The sequence below is a fragment of the Malaya genurostris genome, chromosome 3, assembly GCF_030247185.1.
Source record: "Malaya genurostris strain Urasoe2022 chromosome 3, Malgen_1.1, whole genome shotgun sequence".
In the NCBI taxonomy this organism is placed as follows: domain Eukaryota; kingdom Metazoa; phylum Arthropoda; class Insecta; order Diptera; family Culicidae; genus Malaya; species Malaya genurostris.
In genome coordinates, this window is record NC_080572.1 from 59,210,738 (window position 1) to 59,232,224 (window position 21,487).

Sequence of the window (21,487 nt, forward strand, 5' to 3'; positions counted from 1 at the left end):
CCGATAACTTAAAAGACAGAATTATGGAAAAATATAAAAAACGGACACCGCACAAATGTCGAAAAATGTGGCCAACTGTTTCAAGCGAAACGTCAAGCCGGGAGGCTGTCTGCAACAGTGCATCAAGCTGAGCAATGAACCGATCTGTGGACAAACAACAAAGTGCTGTAGCAATTTGCATAAAAACATGTTTCAATCCACCTAGTAGCTTTCATTATTTTACTGTTGTACAAAAGCAAGATAGTTGTTTTGATCAGCAACTAACATAACCAATAAATTAGAGCAGTGTCGATCCAAATTGAAGTTACTTTAAATGACTATATGAAACACCTAACACACTTAACCCTGTACTTTTGAGACCGAAAGCCAAAAAAAATGCAATAGCAATCTATGAGACTATAAGACCTTTCATTTGAATTTTATTTTGAGAAAATCAGTCGAGCTCTTTGAGAAAAACGAGCGCATATATTAAGTTAACAAAGAAATATCTCGTATGGCAGGCCATCTATACCCGTGTCTCGAAGAGCGCCATTTACATCGCGTTCGAAAGCAGCAAATTTATGTGCAAGTGCACTGGGAGAACCGTCTTTTGCCTTTCCTCGAGCAACACATTTGTTCTGTTTATGTTTGGTTTGATTTGGCATCTTGCCATTATGTAAAAAGGCCAGTGTTCCGCTTAAAAGAGAAGTGATGGGCCTTTATCAAGCGGTACCTTACGAGACGCAGTTCAAGGCTAACTGGCGATCTGTGTCAAGGAACGTAACCAGAGATGCTGTGAAAAACTACAAGTGTGTAACGAATGACCTGGCAATTCGCATTCGCGAAAATGGAAGCTGGAGTGTATATTTTTGCATTTGTCTCTTGAAAAGATTTTGTTTGTTAGGAGCCCTGGAGACCCCTAGTTATAATTAGCCTTCAACTCAGCTCGACGAGATCGAAAAATTTGTGTGTCTATACCTTTCAAATATTTATCTCTCCGCTCAATTGTCTGGGAGATGGCTGAACCTATTTCAACAAGCTTAGGCTCATTTAAAAGCAACTTTTATTCTATGAAACTGATTCGCAGTGACTGTCACTTTTGGTTCTGGAGGAGCAAAGGAGTGACGTAACCGGTGAATCGCATTTCTTCCATCCGCTCAATTTTTTCAGAACGTGACCAATGATCAATTTAGAATTTACTACTGGTGATACTTTGATTCTTGATTCTTTGATTCTTTGATTCTTTGATTCTTTGATTCTTTGATTCTTTGATTCTTTGATTCTTTGATTCTTTGATTCTTTGATTCTTTGATTCTTTGATTCTTTGATTCTTTGATTCTTTGATTCTTTGATTCTTTGATTCTTTGATTCTTTGATTCTTTGATTCTTTGATTCTTTGATTCTTTGATTCTTTGATTCTTTGATTCTTTGATTCTTTGATTCTTTGATTCTTTGATTCTTTGATTCTTTGATTCTTTGATTCTCTGATTCTTTGATTCTTTGATTCTTTGATTCTTTGATTCTTTGATTCTTTGATTCTTTGATTCTTTGATTCTTTGATTCTTTGATTCTTTGATTCTTTGATTCTTTGATTCTTTGATTCTTTGATTCTTTGATTCTTTGATTCTTTGATTCTTTGATTCTTTGATTCTTTGATTCTTTGATTCTTTGATTCTTTGATTCTTTGATTCTTTGATTCTTTGATTCTTTGATTCTTTGATTCTTTGATTCTTTGATTCTTTGATTCTTTGATTCTTTGATTCTTTGATTCTTTGATTCTTTGATTCTTTGATTCTTTGATTCTTTGACTCTTTGATTCTTTGATTCTTTGATTCTTTGATTCTTTGATTCTTTGATTCTTTGATTCTTTGATTCTTTGATTCTTTGATTCTTTGATTCTTTGATTCTTTGATTCTTTGATTCTTTGATTCTTTGATTCTTTGATTCTTTGATTCTTTGATTCTTTGATTCTTTGATTCTTTGATTCTTTGATTCTTTGATTCTTTGATTCTTTGATTCTTTGATTCTTTGATTCTTTGATTCTTTGATTCTTTGATTCTTTGATTCTTTGATTCTTTGATTCTTTGATTCTTTGATTCTTTGATTCTTTGATTCTTTGATTCTTTGATTCTTTGATTCTTTGATTCTTTGATTCTTTGATTCTTTGATTCTTTGATTCTTTGATTCTTTGATTCTTTGATTCTTTGATTCTTTGATTCTTTGATTCTTTGATTCTTTGATTCTTTGATTCTTTGATTCTTTGATTCTTTGATTCTTTGATTCTTTGATTCTTTGATTCTTTGATTCTTTGATTCTTTGATTCTTTGATTCTTTGATTCTTTGATTCTTTGATTCTTTGATTCTTTGTTTCTTTGATTCTTTGATTCTTTGATTCTTTGATTCTTTGATTCTTTGATTCTTTGATTCTTTGATTCTTTGATTCTTTGATTCTTTGATTCTTTGATTCTTTGATTCTTTGATTCTTTGATTCTTTGATTCTTTGATTCTTTGATTCTTTGATTCTTTGATTCTTTGATTCTTTGATTCTTTGATTCTTTGATTCTTTGATTCTTTGATTCTTTGATTCTTTGATTCTTTGATTCTTTGATTCTTTGATTCTTTGATTCTTTGATTCTTTGATTCTTTGATTCTTTGATTCTTTGATTCTTTGATTCTTTGATTCTTTGATTCTTTGATTCTTTGATTCTTTGATTCTTTGATTCTTTGATTCTTTGATTCTTTGATTCTTTGATTCTTTGATTCTTTGATTCTTTGATTCTTTGATTCTTTGATTCTTTGATTCTTTGATTCTTTGATTCTTTGATTCTTTGATTCTTTGATTCTTTGATTCTTTGATTCTTTGATTCTTTGATTCTTTGATTCTTTGATTCTTTGATTCTTTGATTCTTTGATTCTTTGATTCTTTGATTCTTTGATTCTTTGATTCTTTGATTCTTTGATTCTTTGATTCTTTGATTCTTTGATTCTTTGATTCTTTGATTCTTTGATTCTTTGATTCTTTGATTCTTTGATTCTTTGATTCTTTGATTCTTTGATTCTTTGATTCTTTGATTCTTTGATTCTTTGATTCTTTGATTCTTTGATTCTTTGATTCTTTGATTCTTTGATTCTTTGATTCTTTGATTCTTTGATTCTTTGATTCTTTGATTCTTTGAATCTTTGATTCTTTGATTCTTTGATTCTTTGATTCTTTGATTCTTTGATTCTTTGATTCTTTGATTCTTTGATTCTTTGATTCTTTGATTCTTTGATTCTTTGATTCTTTGAATCTTTGATTCTTTGATTCTTTGATTCTTTGATTCTTTGATTCTTTGATTCTTTGATTCTTTGATTCTTTGATTCTTTGATTCTTTGATTCTTTGATTCTTTGATTCTTTGATTCTTTGATTCTTTGATTCTTTGATTCTTTGATTCTTTGATTCTTTGATTCTTTGATTCTTTGATTCTTTGATTCTTTGATTCTTTGATTCTTTGATTCTTTGATTCTTTGATTCTTTGATTCTTTGATTCTTTGATTCTTTGATTCTTTGATTCTTTGATTCTTTGATTCTTTGATTCTTTGATTCTTTGATTCTTTGATTCTTTGATTCTTTGATTCTTTGATTCTTTGATTCTTTGATTCTTTGATTCTTTGATTCTTTGATTCTTTGATTCTTTGATTCTTTGATTCTTTGATTCTTTGATTCTTTGATTCTTTGATTCTTTGATTCTTTGATTCTTTGAATCTTTGATTCTTTGAATCTTTGATTCTTTGATTCTTTGATTCTTTGATTCTTTGATTCTTTGATTCTTTGATTCTTTGAATCTTTGAATCTTTGATTCTTTGATTCTTTGATTCTTTGATTCTTTGATTCTTTGATTCTTTGATTCTTTGATTCTTTGATTCTTTGATTCTTTGATTCTTTGATTCTTTGATTCTTTGATTCTTTGATTCTTTGATTCTTTGATTCTTTGATTCTTTGATTCTTTGATTCTTTGATTCTTTGATTCTTTGATTCTTTGATTCTTTGATTCTTTGATTCTTTGATTCTTTGATTCTTTGATTCTTTGATTCTTTGATTCTTTGATTCTTTGATTCTTTGATTCTTTGATTCTTTGATTCTTTGATTCTTTGATTCTTTGATTCTTTGATTCTTTGATTCTTTGATTCTTTGATTCTTTGATTCTTTGATTCTTTGATTCTTTGATTCTTTGATTCTTTGATTCTTTGATTCTTTGATTCTTTGATTCTTTGATTCTTTGATTCTTTGATTCTTTGATTCTTTGATTCTTTGATTCTTTGATTCTTTGATTCTTTGATTCTTTGATTCTTTGATTCTTTGATTCTTTGATTCTTTGATTCTTTGAATCTTTGATTCTTTGATTCTTTGAATCTTTGATTCTTTGATTCTTTGAATCTTTGATTCTTTGATTCTTTGATTCTTTGATTCTTTGATTCTTTGATTCTTTGATTCTTTGATTCTTTGAATCTTTGAATCTTTGATTCTTTGATTCTTTGATTCTTTGATTCTTTGATTCTTTGATTCTTTGATTCTTTGATTCTTTGATTCTTTGATTCTTTGATTCTTTGATTCTTTGATTCTTTGATTCTTTGATTCTTTGATTCTTTGATTCTTTGATTCTTTGATTCTTTGATTCTTTGATTCTTTGATTCTTTGATTCTTTGATTCTTTGATTCTTTGAATCTTTGATTCTTTGATTCTTTGATTCTTTGATTCTTTGATTCTTTGATTCTTTGATTCTTTGATTCTTTGATTCTTTGATTCTTTGATTCTTTGATTCTTTGATTCTTTGATTCTTTGATTCTTTGATTCTTTGATTCTTTGATTTTCTCTGTTTCTCTGCTGAAATTACCCTTATTTTCGTTTTTTACTGGTCACTGTCGTAACCTATTAATACAGAAGAATTTGTACTCAATATTGTATGAAATATTTTTAAGGAACAGCTCGAAATATCAGATACTTACATTGTAACACTAGGTACCAACAAAATATAATCCAAACTCGCTGATGGGCTGTTGGTATCATCACGTCATCACCTGGATTCCTAGTGCAGAGTACAATCCATCAATTTCGGTTCCCCCTGAATTTCCAGCTGGTTGTGCTAACCTCGTCCGAAACTTTTTTTTTCGTCACTACAGATACTTGATAATACTTGAATGCTTTTTTTTCTTTTTTCAAATTTCGTATACACTCACTGCTGCTTTACTTTTCACACTCGGATGCACCACGTGGCGCTTTATTTTGTGCACTGGGAGCTTCGGCGGGATCAAGAGCTTATCAAGATAGATCAGAGCGGGTGAAAGTTGACTGCCTAAAATCACTTGTTTCGGCGCAGAGTGTACGTAGTTCAGTAGCAAGGCAAGCCAGCAGTAGTAGGAAAGAGGGCGATAGAGTCTACAGTTAACGTTGCAGAATAAACACTTTAATCTCATGAATACGAGAAGTTGTGTCGGATGGAATGGGAAATGGTTGGACTGGTATGAGTTACGGTGGGTGTAGGATCTCTCCTGTTTGTGCTTAGTCCTCTATTTGGCACACATACACACGTCTTGCTTTATCTGCTGGCAGGAAAATAGTATCTAAAGCGAAGGGCTAAGGATAGGATAGAAACACTAGTTTATTGCGAGAGTTGAGCAGATGAAGCAAAAATTTTCACTTGCCTAGAGTGGTTCGGTTTTGGTGCTCAAATTTTCATTAAATACTCTTTAAGTTTTATCGTTTCATTGTCGAATCACTTGTGCAGTAAATTATTCACTACTTTTTGATGACTTAATGAGGGATGCTTTTTTGTGCTGTTTGTGCATGACACCATTTAACCCCTGCTCACACGAAACACACCGCTGGGGGGTGTCGAAAAACTGCGTTTTATATTTTATGATAATAATGATGATTATTTATTCGCTTTATGTGTCCCGTGTCCGGTTGGTTCCTGACGAGCATTACGCTTAATTTATGTTTCCGTCCTTCTCGGGCCGTCGTATCACTGATGAGTGCTGTTCCCAAACCACTTCCACGGTGCTGAGTAATTGCTGTTGGCGTGGTTGACTGTTCCAGTTTTTATCACCCGACGACCTCGTCGTGGCACACTGATGCTGCTGCTGTTGCTGACAAACCGGAAGATACCACCGGCACCATTAACCGGCTGTGGGTGACCGAGACACCGACGGGGTGTGAAGGATCCGATTCGGGGACAAACAGTCTGAAATGAAAATGAAACCAGAGGCGAGAGAAGAACGAGTTAGAGATGAAGGCCAAAGATAAAAAAGTTTATTTTATGTCGAACAAATTACATACATTAAGCTGCTCCTCGGGCAAAAAGTTTCGGGCTTTGGCCGTGTGAAGAGGCAAAATATCACACAGATAAAAGCAAGCGCTCAGGAAGAGATGGCAGCAGCATTACGGTCTGGTGCCATTAAAAGCCCTGAAATGTTGTTCCGTTTTTATGACCTGGCAGCAGCACGATGTGGCACACCGTTTCGATTTGGGGAAAGAAAGCATGAAGGATGGGGACTACGGCTGTCATTTTGAATGTGCCATTTAAATTTCTTAATTTCGACCAAATGTTCATTGTTATGAAGTGAAGTTTGTTGGGTTCGTGATCGAGGGCTAGATTGACCTTGAATTTTTTCACTTTTGTTGCTTCGTGGGCTGTTAATAACTGGCTACAGAGCGCTTATCTAAACATTGATAAATATTCTTGTCCAACAAGAGGTTACTTCTGAAAAATCTTGTGACTTTACATCTTAATTGAACGTCGCCGTTCACGCAAATTAACATTCAAGAACATGTAGAATTTGTGTGATTTCAAAGAATTTGATTTTTTTCGTTTTTTTTCTTTTGAAGACTTTGACTGCTATATTTCTCATTGTTCTGGAATCGGAAACCCCTGGACTGGTACAGCCGAAACCAATCCAACAAGTTTTAACACAGACTCACAGAGCTTTTACGGTTTTTGCATCTTCGTCATGAATGACATTTTGGAATTTTACGCACCCCACCCTATGATTTCGGAAATCGGATCTGGATTAAAATCCATACTACCCTGGGGGATCTTTCGTTTCAGCCCAAGTTTGAGAAAATCGGCTTAACTACCTCGGAAGAGAATCCCGAATTTTTTAAATTTTCGTCATAATTTACGGTACTTTCTTCTTAACCAAAGCCAATGGGTTTGCACATCAACTGTCAAGATCTATGTATTGAAAAAAATCCAGCTCAGTTTCGTACGGTTTTTGCATCATCACCTTAATGGCTGAGGACAGTACGCTCAAGGCGTAAGTTATGGTCACTCGCCGTATTGAATGTATATGAATTCTAGTGAAAATCGCTCTATGACTGAGATTTTGTTCATACTCAGCGGTGATATTTGATTATGTGATAATTTCTGCAACACCAATCAGACATAATACTGTTGTCCCAAAATCATTTATCAGAAAATCAAACGATTTTCTTCATCATTTTCGATTATAATAATGCAAACGATAATCACCGACAAGGATAATTTTTTTAATTATTACCATTTAACCGACAATTATTTTCTTTAGCTGATTTAATTTTGTCGTGAATACGACTTACTTTACTATGGGGTGCCTTTTCAAAATTTAACCTCTGAGAGAGTGATAAGTTTTTGATCGTGAATATTTCTTGTTGTATCTAACGAGTCAACATAATTTTTGCTACATGCCATCAGAAATATGATCACAATTTTATGATAAAATATTCAGTTGTTTGACATAATCTCAAATAATTCAAAATTAAACTTTTCTGAAATGTTTGGTATAAACGAGTATCAAATTCATAAGGCGCGTTCATAGCTCAGTGATCTGTGGAAAGATTTATATAATCTAACTACCAATAGAATCGAAATTTCGAACAGTGTTTAATATCGTAGTGTGTTCCACAATCTGGTCCTTCTGAAAGGCAGGAATGAATCCCGTGCAGCATCCGGATAGTTTCTTTCAATGAAATGCAAATCCGAAATGAAATAATCGAAATTAAAATTCTATATGCTGCTATTTTTATAGCCGTTAGGACCGCCCATAAGTGAAAAAGCTACAAACGAAATCACGTAAAAAGAAAGCTCTTAACAAAAATTGGATCAGTTTGGATTCTATCGTCACTGTGAGCAGATGTATTTTGTGTCGTTTGCAAAGCTAGTTTCGCGTCCGACAAGAGCGATTACGTCACAGCTGCCAGTCATTTGCATTGGTGAAAAAGCAACGGTGGAGAGCATTACACAAAATCAGCCGTTCTAATGGCTCTAAAAGTTTTCTAAAGAACTATTAGAATTTCTTGCTCGCAAATCGAAGGGAAATATCCTCAGTTTAGTGCAAATCTAGAACTGTTTGATTTGATTTTTGCACTTTTCGCTATGTGAAATTCACAGTAATCTAGATCAAGTGAAGCCTTCTTTATTTTTGCGAAAAACGTGGAAAAGGGAAATGCTTGCATAATTCATACCATTGATCGACTAATTGATATTCCGAAGTGTTAATGAACATGTCAGTTGTTTTCGTATTCACGACATCCAGTTATGTCTCTGACATTACCCACCCGCCTTTTTTGAGAATAATAATACCAACACTAACGCACAGGAAAAAATAATGAAATTTACATTGCATGTAAATACATCATCGATGCAAAAATAAATTGGAATACATTGGATTTTCACTGAGTAGAACTTTCCCTTAACGCTTAGTTTTGCTTAACGTGTGTGTCGGTTACGTCACTTATACCATCATATCTTCGGAACCAAAAGTCACACCCATTTGATCTTTGAACTTGATCAAAGGCCCGACAGTAGCTTTCAAACGATCGTAGGTTTGTTCAAATCGGTTCAGCCATCTCTGAGAAAATTGAGCGCGTAAAAATAAAGTGGGCGCACACACACATACACACACGCAGACATTTTCCGATCTCGTCGAACTGAGTCGAATGGTATATAACACTATGGGTCTCCGAGGTTCCGTTCAAAAGTCGTTTTTTTTTTAGCAATTCTAATACTTTTCCATAGAGGAAGGCAAAAATACACTAAATTTTTATCCTTTGAAATTTGATGCTCTGTTGATAAGTGGACCAATCCCGGTGATGTATTCGAAATTTATTCAGCAATAGCAACAAGTGATGTGGTTAATAATAATTATTATGATATGAAATTAAAATTAACCATCAGAAAGCATACTATGTTGCTGATTAAAAAATATTACCCATCAGTAATATTATCATAATATCATAAGTAGCTATAACAGTAGCGCAGGTTATCACTATGTCAATTGAAATGCTGCGTCTGCTGTGTGTTCGAAACATGCAAAATGCTGCGCTCCTGTTACTGCCAAAAATCAATTTCAAAATAGCATTTTATTAGGTTTAATTTTAATAGTGCAGTATAATAGACCAGCTGGAATTACAACAGGCTTTTGTCGCTATAATCACTACTTGGAATGTGGAATGTCATTAAACAAATTTTTCAAGCATATTTTTAACAGTGCTTTAGCAGCTTTCTTGAGCAAATTTTGTTCCTGTTTTGGAGCAGTCATGCATGTTGTTTCCTGAGCAGTTCCCGAATGTTTCTTTCTAGCAGTTTTTCGAGTAATTTTCCAAAGTAGTTTTTCGAGTAACTTTTTTGAACAGTTTTTACAGCAGTTTTTTCGTTCAGTTTATTCAAGTAGTTTTTCACACATTTAAGAAGAATAACTTTTCTTAGCACTCTGTGAACAGTTTATTCGACCAACTAATCAGTTTTTTTCGGGCAATTTCTTCGAGTCGTTGTAAAATAGCCTTTTTCATTCCTTTCGTGACCGTCGTATCGATCGGATGGTAGTTTGCATTAGAGCAGCTGTGCGTTAATCCATTCTAATCCGTTTCAAGGTCATTTAACATCAGATCTTTTGTTCGTGAGCTTGTGCAGTAGATCAATACAGTATAAACAATAAATACCGTTAGACAGTGCCGGGTGCTATTGTGTTAAAACAATAAGAACAGTGAACCGACGTTTAGTGTGGTGCCGTGAACCGGTGCTGTGTGCATATTAATTCTCGGAGGTCGTTGTAACTAACGCTTGGCCTCAGCGGCCGAGTTGCTACGGATCATTAGCTAAGTATAATATTTTTTCCCTTCGTGTCCCTTTATCGTCTTATATTTTGACTCCCCCTATAATTTGCGCGGAACCTCAACCGCGCTATGGCAAGTCCATTAAATTCTCCCCTGCCCCCCGAAGATAAAATGGAAACAGATTTTAAATCTGCTCCAAATAGTAAGACTCACCGGGTTAAACAGTATCCCGAAGAGCCTTCACCCTCGGCCGGCCTTTATGTGGTTTATTTTCGGACCAAAGAGAAGAATAAACCGCTTAATATTTTGAAAATATCTAAAGACTTGGAGTCGAAATATACAACATTGAAATTTATTTCAAAAATTCGTCCCGATAAGCTCAGGGTCTCGTTGACCAGTCTGAAACATGCTAATGAGATCGCTCGAAACGATCACTTTACGCGGGACTACCGCGTTTATATACCAGCTCGCGAAGTCGAGATAGACGGAGTGATCACGGATCCAAGTCTGACATGCGAGGACATTCTCAAACATGGGGTCGGATGTTTTAAAGATCCCTTGCTTAAGAATGTCAAGATACTGGACTGCAAACGTTTGCATTCAGTATCGATCGCCGCGGATGGGACAAAGTCTTATCCCCACTCGGACTCGTATCGGGTGACCTTCTCCGGCTCGGCTTTGCCGAAATTCGTTCTCCTGGCCAGGGTTCGTCTACCTGTACGACTTTTCGTACCACGGGTAATGAATTGCACTAGTTGTCAACAACTAGGACACACAGCTTCCCATTGTGGAAATCGGCCCCGCTGCTCGAAGTGTGGAGAGAGTCATGCGGATGGCGTTTGCGACAGAGACATTGAAAAGTGTCTTTACTGTGGGGCGGCCCCGCATGACCTCACAGCATGTTCTGCGTATAAATTGCGTGGAGATCATTTGAAACGATCTCTCAAACAACGATCAAACCGATCGTTCGCAGAAATGCTGAAAATCGCCACACCACCTGAACAGAACCCCTACACCTGTTTGTCTGCGGACGATTGCGACTCTGACGATCCTCAAGAAGGTACATCTTCAACTGTCCCTCGTAATTTTAGGAAGAGGAAAAATATATCATCTCCTAAACTCCCTAGAAAGGGTTCGAAGATATCTCTTGAAGGCCCTCCAAAACTAACAGCAGAAGGAAGTGTTGGTAAAAAAAACGAAAAGAAGAAGCCAAAAGCTCCTAGTTCCGGAGACTTGAAATCGGAGAAAGAATATCCAACACTTCCGGGGACACCCAAAACCCCGAAAGTCCCCAAGGAACCAGAAAACACATCAAGTGCTGGACTTGTAAAATTCAGTGACATTGTGGACTTTATATTTTCCGTCTTCAACATTTCTGACCCCCTAAAAGGTATTTTGATGACTTTCCTGCCAAAAGTTAAAATGTTTTTGATGCAGCTGACTGCAAAATGGCCCCTCCTCTCAGCAATCGTTTCCTTCGATGGCTAATTTTTCGAACGAGGTCAAGGATTCGATCACTGTTTTACAGTGGAACTGTAGAAGTATCATCCCGAAAATAGATCCTTTTAAATACTTAGTAAATAATCTGAAATGTGACGCATTTGCATTGTGCGAAACTTGGTTAATTTTTGATGTATCACTAAACTTCCACGATTTTAACATTATTCGCCTGGATCGAGATAATCCCTACGGAGGAGTACTTTTGGGGATCAAAAAGTGCTATTCCTTCTTTCGAATTAACCTCCCCTCGATATCAGGTATTGAAGTTGTCGCATGTCATGTCACAATTAAAGGCAAGGACCTTTGTATTGCTTCCATCTATATTCCCCCTAGAGCCTCAGTTGGGTACCACTGGCTCAGCAGTATCATGCAACTTCTTCCCGCACCGACGTTAGTTTTAGGAGACTTTAACTCTCACGGTACGGGATGGGGTTGTCTTCATGATGATAACAGATCAGCTATGATCCATGATATTTGCGACAACTTCAATATGACAATCTTGAATACGGGAGAAATGACACGAATTCCCGCACCACCAGCAAGACCAAGTGCGCTGGACTTATCCCTCTGCTCGACATCGCTACGGTTGGATTTCACGTGGAAGGTAATCCCTGATCCCCACGGTAGCGATCATCTGCCTATCGTAATTTCAATCGCCAGCGGATTAAGACCATCGGAAACAATCAATGTTTTGTATGACCTCACACGAAATATTGATTGGAAATGCTACGCAATATCGATATCTGAGAAACTAGAAACAACACAAGAACTTCCTCCGGAGGAAGAGTATACGTTTATGGCTGGCTTGATTCTCGACACTGCGATTCAAGCTCAGACGAAACGTATACCCGGCGCGAATACTAACATTCGTCCTCCCAACCCGTGGTGGGACAAAGAGTGCTCATCACTGAACGCGGAAAGATCTTTAGCATTCAAAAAGTTCAGAAAATATGGAACACCTGATAATTATAGAAATTACGCAGCGCTAGATAAGCAAATGAAGAACTTAGTTAAAGCAAAGAAACTAGGTTACTGGCGACGGTTTGTTGACGGATTAACAAAAGAAACATCGATGAGCACTCTTTGGAACACAGCCCGACGAATGCGCAACCAAAACACAACGAACGAAAGCGAGGAATATTCTAACCGCTGGATATTCGATTTCGCTAAAAAAGTATGTCCTGATTCTGTTCCGGAACAGAAGATATCCCGCGCCGCGACTTCGAATACAAACGAAACACCGTTTTCGATGGTAGAGTTCTCACTTGCGCTCTTGTCGTGTAACAATAAGGCCCCGGGGTTAGACAGAATTAAATTCAACTTGTTGAAAAAGCTTCCTGACTCTGCCAAAAGGCGCTTGCTGAATTTGTTTAACAAGTTCCTCGAGGATAATATTGTTCCACACGACTGGAGACAAGTGAGAGTTATCGCCATTCAAAAACCTGGGAAACCAGCCTCCGATCACAATTCGTATCGGCCGATTGCTATGCTTTCCTGTATCCGGAAGTTGTTCGAAAAAATGATTCTCTTCCGTCTAGACAATTGGGTCGAGACTAATGGTTTACTTTCAGATACACAATTCGGCTTCCGCAGAGGTAAAGGAACGAACGATTGTCTTGCGTTGCTCTCAACCGAAATTCAAATGGCATTTGCTCGTAAAGAACAAATGGCATCAGTATTTCTAGATATCAAGGGGGCTTTTGATTCAGTTTCTATAAATATCCTATCTAAGAAGCTGCACCAGCATGGTCTTTCGCCGGTTTTGAACACCTTTTTACATAATCTATTGTCCGAGAAACACATGTATTTTGCGCATGGTGATTTGTCGACAATACGATTCAGTTACATGGGTCTTCCTCAGGGCTCATGCTTAAGCCCCCTTTTATACAACTTTTACGTAAACAACATTGATGAATGTATCAACACATCTTGCACGCTAAGACAACTTGCCGACGACAGCGTTGTGTCCATTATAGGACCCAAAGCTGCCGATCTCCAAGGACCATTACAAGATACCCTCGACAACTTGTCGACATGGGCTCTTCAAATGGGTATCGAGTTCTCTACGGAGAAAACTGAGCTGGTCGTATTTTCAAGAAAGCGAGAACCAGAACAATTACAGCTTCAACTAGGGGGTGAAACCATAGCTCAGGTCTTCACATTTAAATATCTCGGGGTCTGGTTCGACTCCAAAGGCACCTGGGGATGCCACATTAGATATCTGAAACAAAAATGCCAGCAGAGAATCAATTTTCTTCGCACAATAACCGGAACTTGGTGGGGTGCAAACCCAGGAGACCTGATCAGGCTGTACCAAACAACCATATTGTCTGTAATGGAATATGGATGCTTCTGCTTCCGATCCGCCGCGAACACCCATTTCATTAAACTGGAAAGAATTCAGTATCGTTGTTTGCGTATTGCCTTAGGTTGCATGCAGTCGACTCATACGATGAGTCTCGAAGTGCTCGCGGGCGTCTTACCGTTGAAAAACCGATTCTGGGATCTCTCATATCGATTGCTAATCCGATGCGATATCTTAAATCCGATGGTGATTGAAAACTTCGAAAGGCTTGTCGAGCTCAATTCTCAGACCCGTTTTATGTCCTTGTATTTTGATTACATGGCTCAGAATATTAATCCTTCTTCGTTTGTTTCCAACCGTGCTCATTTCTTGGATACTACTAATTCTACTGTGTTTTTCGACACATCCATGAGAAAAGAAATTCGTGGAATTCCGGATCACGTGCGCCCTCAAGTGGCCCCAAATATTTTTTATAATAAACTTAGAACAGTCAACTGTGAAAAGATGTTTTACACTGACGGATCAAACATCAACAGGTCCACAGGCTTCGGAATCTTCAATCAGAACATCACCGCTTCGTACAAACTCAGTGATCCGGCTTCAGTCTACGTCGCAGAATTAGCTGCTATTCAGTACACCCTCGAGATCATTGAAACCTTGCCCAAAGACCATTACTTCATAGTCACGGACAGTCTAAGCTCAATAGAAGCTCTCCGGGCAATGAAGCCAGGAAAGTATCCCCCATATTTCCTGGGGAAAATACGGGAACATTTGAGAACTTTATCTGAACGGTCTTATTTAATATCGTTAGTCTGGGTCCCCTCGCATTGTTCCATTCCGGGCAATGAAAAGGCAGACTCATTGGCTAAAGTGGGCGCATTGGAAGGTGATATTTATGAAAGACCAATCTGCTTCAATGAATTTTTCAGTATCTCTCGTCAGAAAACTCTCGAAAGTTGGCAAACTTCATGGAGCAATGGCGAACTGGGACGATGGCTGCATTCCATTATCCCTAGGGTATCGACGAAACCTTGGTTCAGGGGGATGAACGTGAGTCATGACTTCATTCGTGTGATGTCTCGGCTCATGTCAAACCATTACACCTTCAACGCGCATCTCCGGCGTATTGGAATCGTGGAGAGCGGTCTCTGCGCTTGTGGTGACGGTTATCAGGACATCGAGCATGTCGTATGGACGTGTACGGAGTATCGTGACGCCAGGTCTTTATTAAAGGACTCCCTAAGGGCCCGAGGTAGACCACCTGAAGTTCCGGTCCGAGATGTGTTGGCTAGTCGGGATATCTCTTATATGCTTCTTATATACCAGTACCTCAAACACATTAATATCCAAGTGTAATCTGTTATACCTCGCTCAGAAAGTATAATCTCCACCTACAGGTTCGACACTAACATCCGCTCGATTCTCTCGATCACCGTCCCTGTCCACCATCTTCATTGGAACTAACAAGATCTTTTTTGTCACTAACTTTTCGTTCCCCCCTTCCATGTCTCTTCACCATCTCGATGGCAACTAATTAGATCTCTGTAGTTTTCAAACATTTTGTTTCCATACCCCCTATTTACCTCGGTTTTCACAATATTTACTTTTTTTATTTTCTCATCTCTTCGTAACATCACCATCACCGCCTACGGTCCTACGCTCCAGACGATGACCAGCATGCGGGCCACCCGCCGGGCCTTCGTAGCTTGGGGGTGTTTCCCGCGGACCCACACGAACCGAAAGGAAGCGGCCATATATAGCACCATTTGGAATTCATGCAATATTCAATTCACCGACACCTGCCGAATACCAGCTAAAAGCTTTTTTCAAAAATTCTAGACGACATAATCAAATGATACTATTCTAGTTTTAAGTTAGTCGTTAATTAAGATTAGGAAATACCCTTGGCATCTTAGAGCTTAAGCAGTGTGCCTGAAAATATATATTATACTATTGAAAAAAAAAATAGCGTTTTTAAGCAAATTTTCGGGCAGTTTTTCATACGTTTTTCGAACCGTTATTTTGAACATTTTATCGAATTTTATTGTTCCAGCACTTTTTCTCAGATGATTTTCGAGCAGCTGTTTCAAGCTGACTTGCGGGTAGTTTTTTTCTAGCTGTTTTACGAACAGCTTTTGAAAGTAGTTTTCCAACATTATTTAGCAGCAGTTTGCTCGAGCTGTACTTTAGAGTAATTTTTGAACAGATTTTTCGAGCAATTTTTCATGTCATTTTTTCGAACAGTTTAATTGCAGTAACTTTCTGGAACATCTGACTATCTTGTCCTGCCTGAATGTTCGTTAGACCTGACTACCTAGCCCTAAACTATTGTATCAGCGGTTATCCTATCCGAACATGTCGAATCGTCGATGCGGCGTGGTGGTTTCGGCTGATGCAACCACGGTGGCCGGATGTCTGCTGCGATGCCAGCGGTTCAATAATTGGTAACAGGGTGGTTGACATCTCCACGCGTTGGATACACTGGCGTCTTACTGCTGGCGCGTACTTTGCTGAGGTCTGTGCGTACGGGCCATATGCTATTCGGGTTCGTCCATAACTCTATATCAAAAAGTTTTCGAGAAATGTTTTCGAACAGATTTTTAGCAGTTTTTAGAATAGTTTCTTTAACAGATTTTCCGTCCAGTTTATTAAAGTAGATTTTTAAACATTAGTAACATTTCCTAGCACACTGCGAGTAGTTTATTCGACCAACTGTTCAAATATTTTTTTCGGGCGATTTTTTCGAGTAGTCTTTCGGGTAATATTTCAAAAAGGTTTTTCTAGTAAATATTCAGGAAGTAATTTTTTGCACTTGATTGAGCAATTTTTCGAGCAGACTATTTCGAGTAGTTTTTCAAATAGGTTTTCGAGCAGTTTCATTAAGCAGTTTTCTAACAAGTATTTTGATTATTTTTTCAATTTTGTTGTTTTTCCCGTGTGATTTTCGAGTAGTTTTTTACAGTATTTTATTCTAGCAGTTTTACGAGTAATTTTTGGAAGTAGTTTTTAGACATAATTTAGCAGCAATTTGCTCTAGCAGTGATTTGAAGTAATTTTTAAGCCGTATTTCAATCAACGTTTTCGACAAGCTTTTCGTACAACTTCTTCGAGTAATTTTTCAAGCAATTTTGTCGAACAGTATATTTGTAGCAATTCTCTGGAAAGTTTTTTTTTTCGAGCGGTTTACGAACGATGTTTTACATCAGTTTTTCGAGCAGTTCTATAGGCTTTTCGAGCAATTTTAATCAGTATTTTTTGCATTGCTGACGAACAGTTTTTCCAAAATTGTTGTTTTAAAGCAGTACATCGAACAGTTTTTCGAACAGTTCTTTTTTCAGTTTTTTCGAGCATTGCTGATGTTTTGGGGCAATTTTTCGATCAACTTTTATTTGTGTTGTTTTCTTGACCAGTTTTCTTGGGTAATTTTTCGGGCAGAGTTTCAAACTGTAATTTTGCGTAGTTTTTTCAAAGAAAATATTTTAAACTGTTGTATCGAACAGTTTTTGGGCAGTTTTTCTCATCTTGCGGGCGGCTTTTTCGTGCTGTTCTTCGAATAATTTTTTCCAGAAATTTTCAAATAGTTTGTTGAAGAAGTTTCTCAAATAATTTTGATTAGTAAATTATTTTACAATTATTTTTTTTCGGCGGTGTTACGAGCAGTTTTTTGTTGAAGTGTTGAAGCAGTCAATTGAGCAGTTTTTCAAGTAATTTTTTTAGTAGTTCATTTTGCGTGATTTTCGAGTAGTTTCAGTAGTTTCGTAGCAGTTATTGCGAGCAGTTTTTAAAAATCATTGCTCAAAATAATTCGAACATTGTTGTTTTGGAGTTTTTTATCAAGCAGTTTTTCGAGCAGTTTTATTTCAAGTGATTTCCCGAGCAGTTTTTTTAACAGTCATTAAAGCAATTTTAAGTAGTTTTTGAGCAGATTCTCTGAGGTTTCTGAGTAGTTTTCAATCAGTTTTCTCAAGCAGTTTTGCAAATAGCTTTTCGATCAATTTCTAAATTAGGAATATGAGTTTTTTTTGCATCGTTGACGAATTTTTCAAGCATTATTTTGAGCAGTTTTTTCGAATAGTTTTCCAGGAGAGTTGTATAGAGTAGTTATTTTGAACATTTTTTGAACATTGTTGATACGGAACAATCTTTCGAGCAATGTTTTAAAGATATTATTTTTTGGTAGTTTTTCATACAGTTTTGGTAAGTAGTTTTTCAAAAATTTTTGACGAGCAGTTTTTTTATTTCAACAGCTTTTTGCGTGATTCGTGATCGAGCCGTGTTTGAACAGTTATTTTATTATGTTATGTTAGGTGGTGGTCGTACGACCGAGTGATCCCCCTAGTTTTCTAATGGATGGCCTAACCGATCAGAGAACTGTTTCATTTTCTATGTTATACTAGTTAATACAAAAACAATCCGTTGGTTTCTTTAAAAATCGAAGAGAAACATTTTGAATAGAATACCACAGTATTATATATGAAAAAGGCATCATTAGACCACTGGATTTAAACAGGTTTTGAACTGTAACTTTACTTCAGCGCAATGATTTAAAAATTTGGTATTAATGGTGGTACAAAATCAACAAAACTGGTCTCATAATTAATTAAATTTGTATGGCATGTTACTTGATGGACAAACAAACTTACTTGTTCTTTAACAAACTTCATTAATCACTGTTTGAAAAATTCCACGCTATCATGAGCTAATGTGACAAACAGTGTTCCACAACTAGGTGGATTCTTATTCACTTTTCTGTGTTTGACGTGTTTTGTGTGTAACGACGGTATGTTGGCCACTCTAATATATTTTGATTCGGCGTACATATTTCCGGATGTAATCAAAATGAAGTACATAGTATCTCAGAATTTCGAAGATCAAATACAACCTCGTTTTGATGGAGAATATTTGAATGTTTCTTGTTTAAATATCTCATTCAACGTATCTGCGAGCGTTTGTATTTAATACTGATTGAAAATCAATACGAGCCCAATTGCGCTAGAGTTCAAAACTCTAACTAACAAAAAAACTTTTCCACGTGACTCAACAAGTTCATCCCAAGAAATTATTTATTCAAGCTAACTACCAATTATGTAGCAATATATCTACATCAGAAAAATCGCAATTCGTCTGTCTAACAAGCATTTTCTGATGATGCAGAAAACGAAATCTCCCGTAAGGAAATGAATTCGGCTCTCTAGCTTCTCCGCACCCATTACAGCAGCTCTAGCACGAACAGAGTTGCGAAAAAAATAGTTGTGGCTTTTGGCCTCCCGTTGGACGAAAAAAAAATCGACTCCGTAAGTCAACTTCAAACAGAAACCAAAACAATTTCAGGATTATATACGAAATACTTTAAGCATCGTCAATCCAAACCACTCAACCAAACAACCGACCGACCGACCAGGATTCGAGTGAATGAAACGCGGTTTTTGCTTTTGACTCGGATATGTACCTTGATAGCTTTCGGTTCGAGCTGGAAAAGTACAGCACGGCGTTGAATGGGTCGAGTATCGGTAGATGACGGGTTATTGTGCCCTGGTTCGTTCACGAATCGTGGTTGCAGTTCTATTTTGTTCCAAGGGCAAAAGCAAATTCGTACAAACAAAAAAAAAGGAACCCCAAACGAACCACCGCCCCAGTTACCGTTTCCCGAATGAAACGTCCCAAACCTAATTGGAACAGGTTTACTTTTCCCTAGACTTCCCATGCTTATTAGCGTGTTTTTCAACTCGAAATAAAATTACCAGTCAGGTAGAAAGCGTTGGAATTATGCAGTCCTGGGAGGCACTCGGAACCAAGAGGAGTATTTACGTCGAAAATTGGCATAACGAGTGCTACAGTTCACGTAATCAGCGGAGGTGAAGTGCATTTGGTCGAACGAGTCACTGTAACTAGGTTAAAAACTATGGCGCAGAACGAATGGTTCTATGTTTTGGCAATTGTCTAGAAATTCAGTAGTAAACAAGTTTTTGTTTGAAAATAAAAAAAAATGGAACACTGTTGAAGCAACTGGAAAATATTGCACAGTACAAGATTAAATTCTTCATCTTTTGCATCAGCCTTCACGGTTAAGATCGCAAATGTAAATTTATTCGTTAATTTTTCCTATGAATTCGTTTCAACCAAAACAAGCGAGTATTATACACAAATGTGATTTTCTTGCAATGATGAGATAGAAATTTTTTGATGAACGCTGCAATCCATACTATTAGGTTTTGCACGAACATGACATAACCAGGGTTGCCACATTTAAATCTGCATTTTTCAGAAGAAAAATCTGTAAATCTGTATCGGGAGCTCAAAAACCTGCATTGAAAATCTGTATATAGAAGTGATAAGAAATCGAAACACAACGGAATGAAAAAGTCTTTAGAACCCAAATTTGAAGAAACCAAAACTTTTCTTAATCTGAATTTTATGATTTTGTAATTGAAAAAACGCTGGAAATTGTTTTTTTGCGTTGGAGCCTCTCGAAATAATGATTTGACGAAAAACTTTCGAAATCCAATCTGAAAGTGAAACTTAATCTGATTGATCAATTGGCAATCTTTACGTTATGGCCGAGGCCATCATCTTTTCATCTTATCGGAAGCAATTTTTGAAAGCATAAGCAATTACGCTACACTAGTTGTAAATAAAAGTAAGCAATAACAAATTTTTATTAGCAGATAGAACATCTGTGTTTACTGTCTTTACTCTTTTATATTTAGTTTTATCCTCTTCTTAGAATTAACACACAATCAGGATAATGTTTTCACTTTGAAAAAATAATCAATACCATTATTTAATATATTTTAACTTGATCTTTATTCAATTTTTAATCCACGCTATCAAAAATCTGTACAAATCTGTATTTTTTGCCAAAAATCTGCAAATCTGCATATACAGAATCTTGGTCACAAATTTATCTGAAAAATCTGTAAAATGCAGATTAATCTGTATATGTGGCAACCATGGACATAACCTCACAAAAATGAACAAAATGAACTTTTTTTGACAGTCGACGTGTACTTGTTTACAGTTTAAAAGTTCATCAGAAGTTCGTCGTTCGAATGTAAAAATTGCAAGTCGCCTCACACTCAACAGATTCATACATATATCGCTCCTTGATGCTGGAAACACATACAGGGCAATCATTTTATTTATCTTCACTATGGAATACGTTTTTAACAGGCACTTTTTCGTCATTTTTTCATTTTTTAACTTGCAGTCGCAAAACAAAACAAGTACACGGCAACTGTCAAAGATGAACTTGATTCATCGGCAGTTCATTTGTGTCGTCATCGTGCAAAACCTAATTAGGTTTTTTACCGTCACTGCTAACCTCAATCGGATGAACACATTTTGACAGTTCAGCAGTACTGTTTGTAAACAGAAATTTCTTTTGTTTGTTTATTGACAAATTGGATCAGACCATCTACGGTCCGTATCGCCTAAATAAAGTTTTAAAACATTTGTTCACGATTGAATACGGTTTGTTTTTGATATTTATTAAATAAAAGTGACTAGTTGCAAAGTGTGAAGATGATCGTTTTAGATGTGCTCTTCGATTCTTGTTTAAGCTTGTTTGTAAACAGTACCGCTGAACTGTCAAGGATGAATACTTGTTCATTTGTGTCGTCACGATAAAAAACCT

The 21,487-nt window shown here is 36.6% G+C and overlaps 1 protein-coding gene across 1 annotated transcript in view; it reads right to left on the reverse strand.

The window, feature by feature from the left end:
• The window catches only part of LOC131435955 (uncharacterized), a 335,189-nt gene that overhangs the window by 197,085 nt on the left and 116,617 nt on the right, over positions 1–21,487 (reverse strand). Inside the window, exon 2 of the mRNA XM_058604264.1 lies at positions 4,967–6,201. Within this exon, the coding sequence (XP_058460247.1) occupies positions 4,967–5,027 (61 nt within the window). The 5' untranslated portion in view covers positions 5,028–6,201. The remainder of the gene's footprint in view (positions 1–4,966; positions 6,202–21,487) is intronic.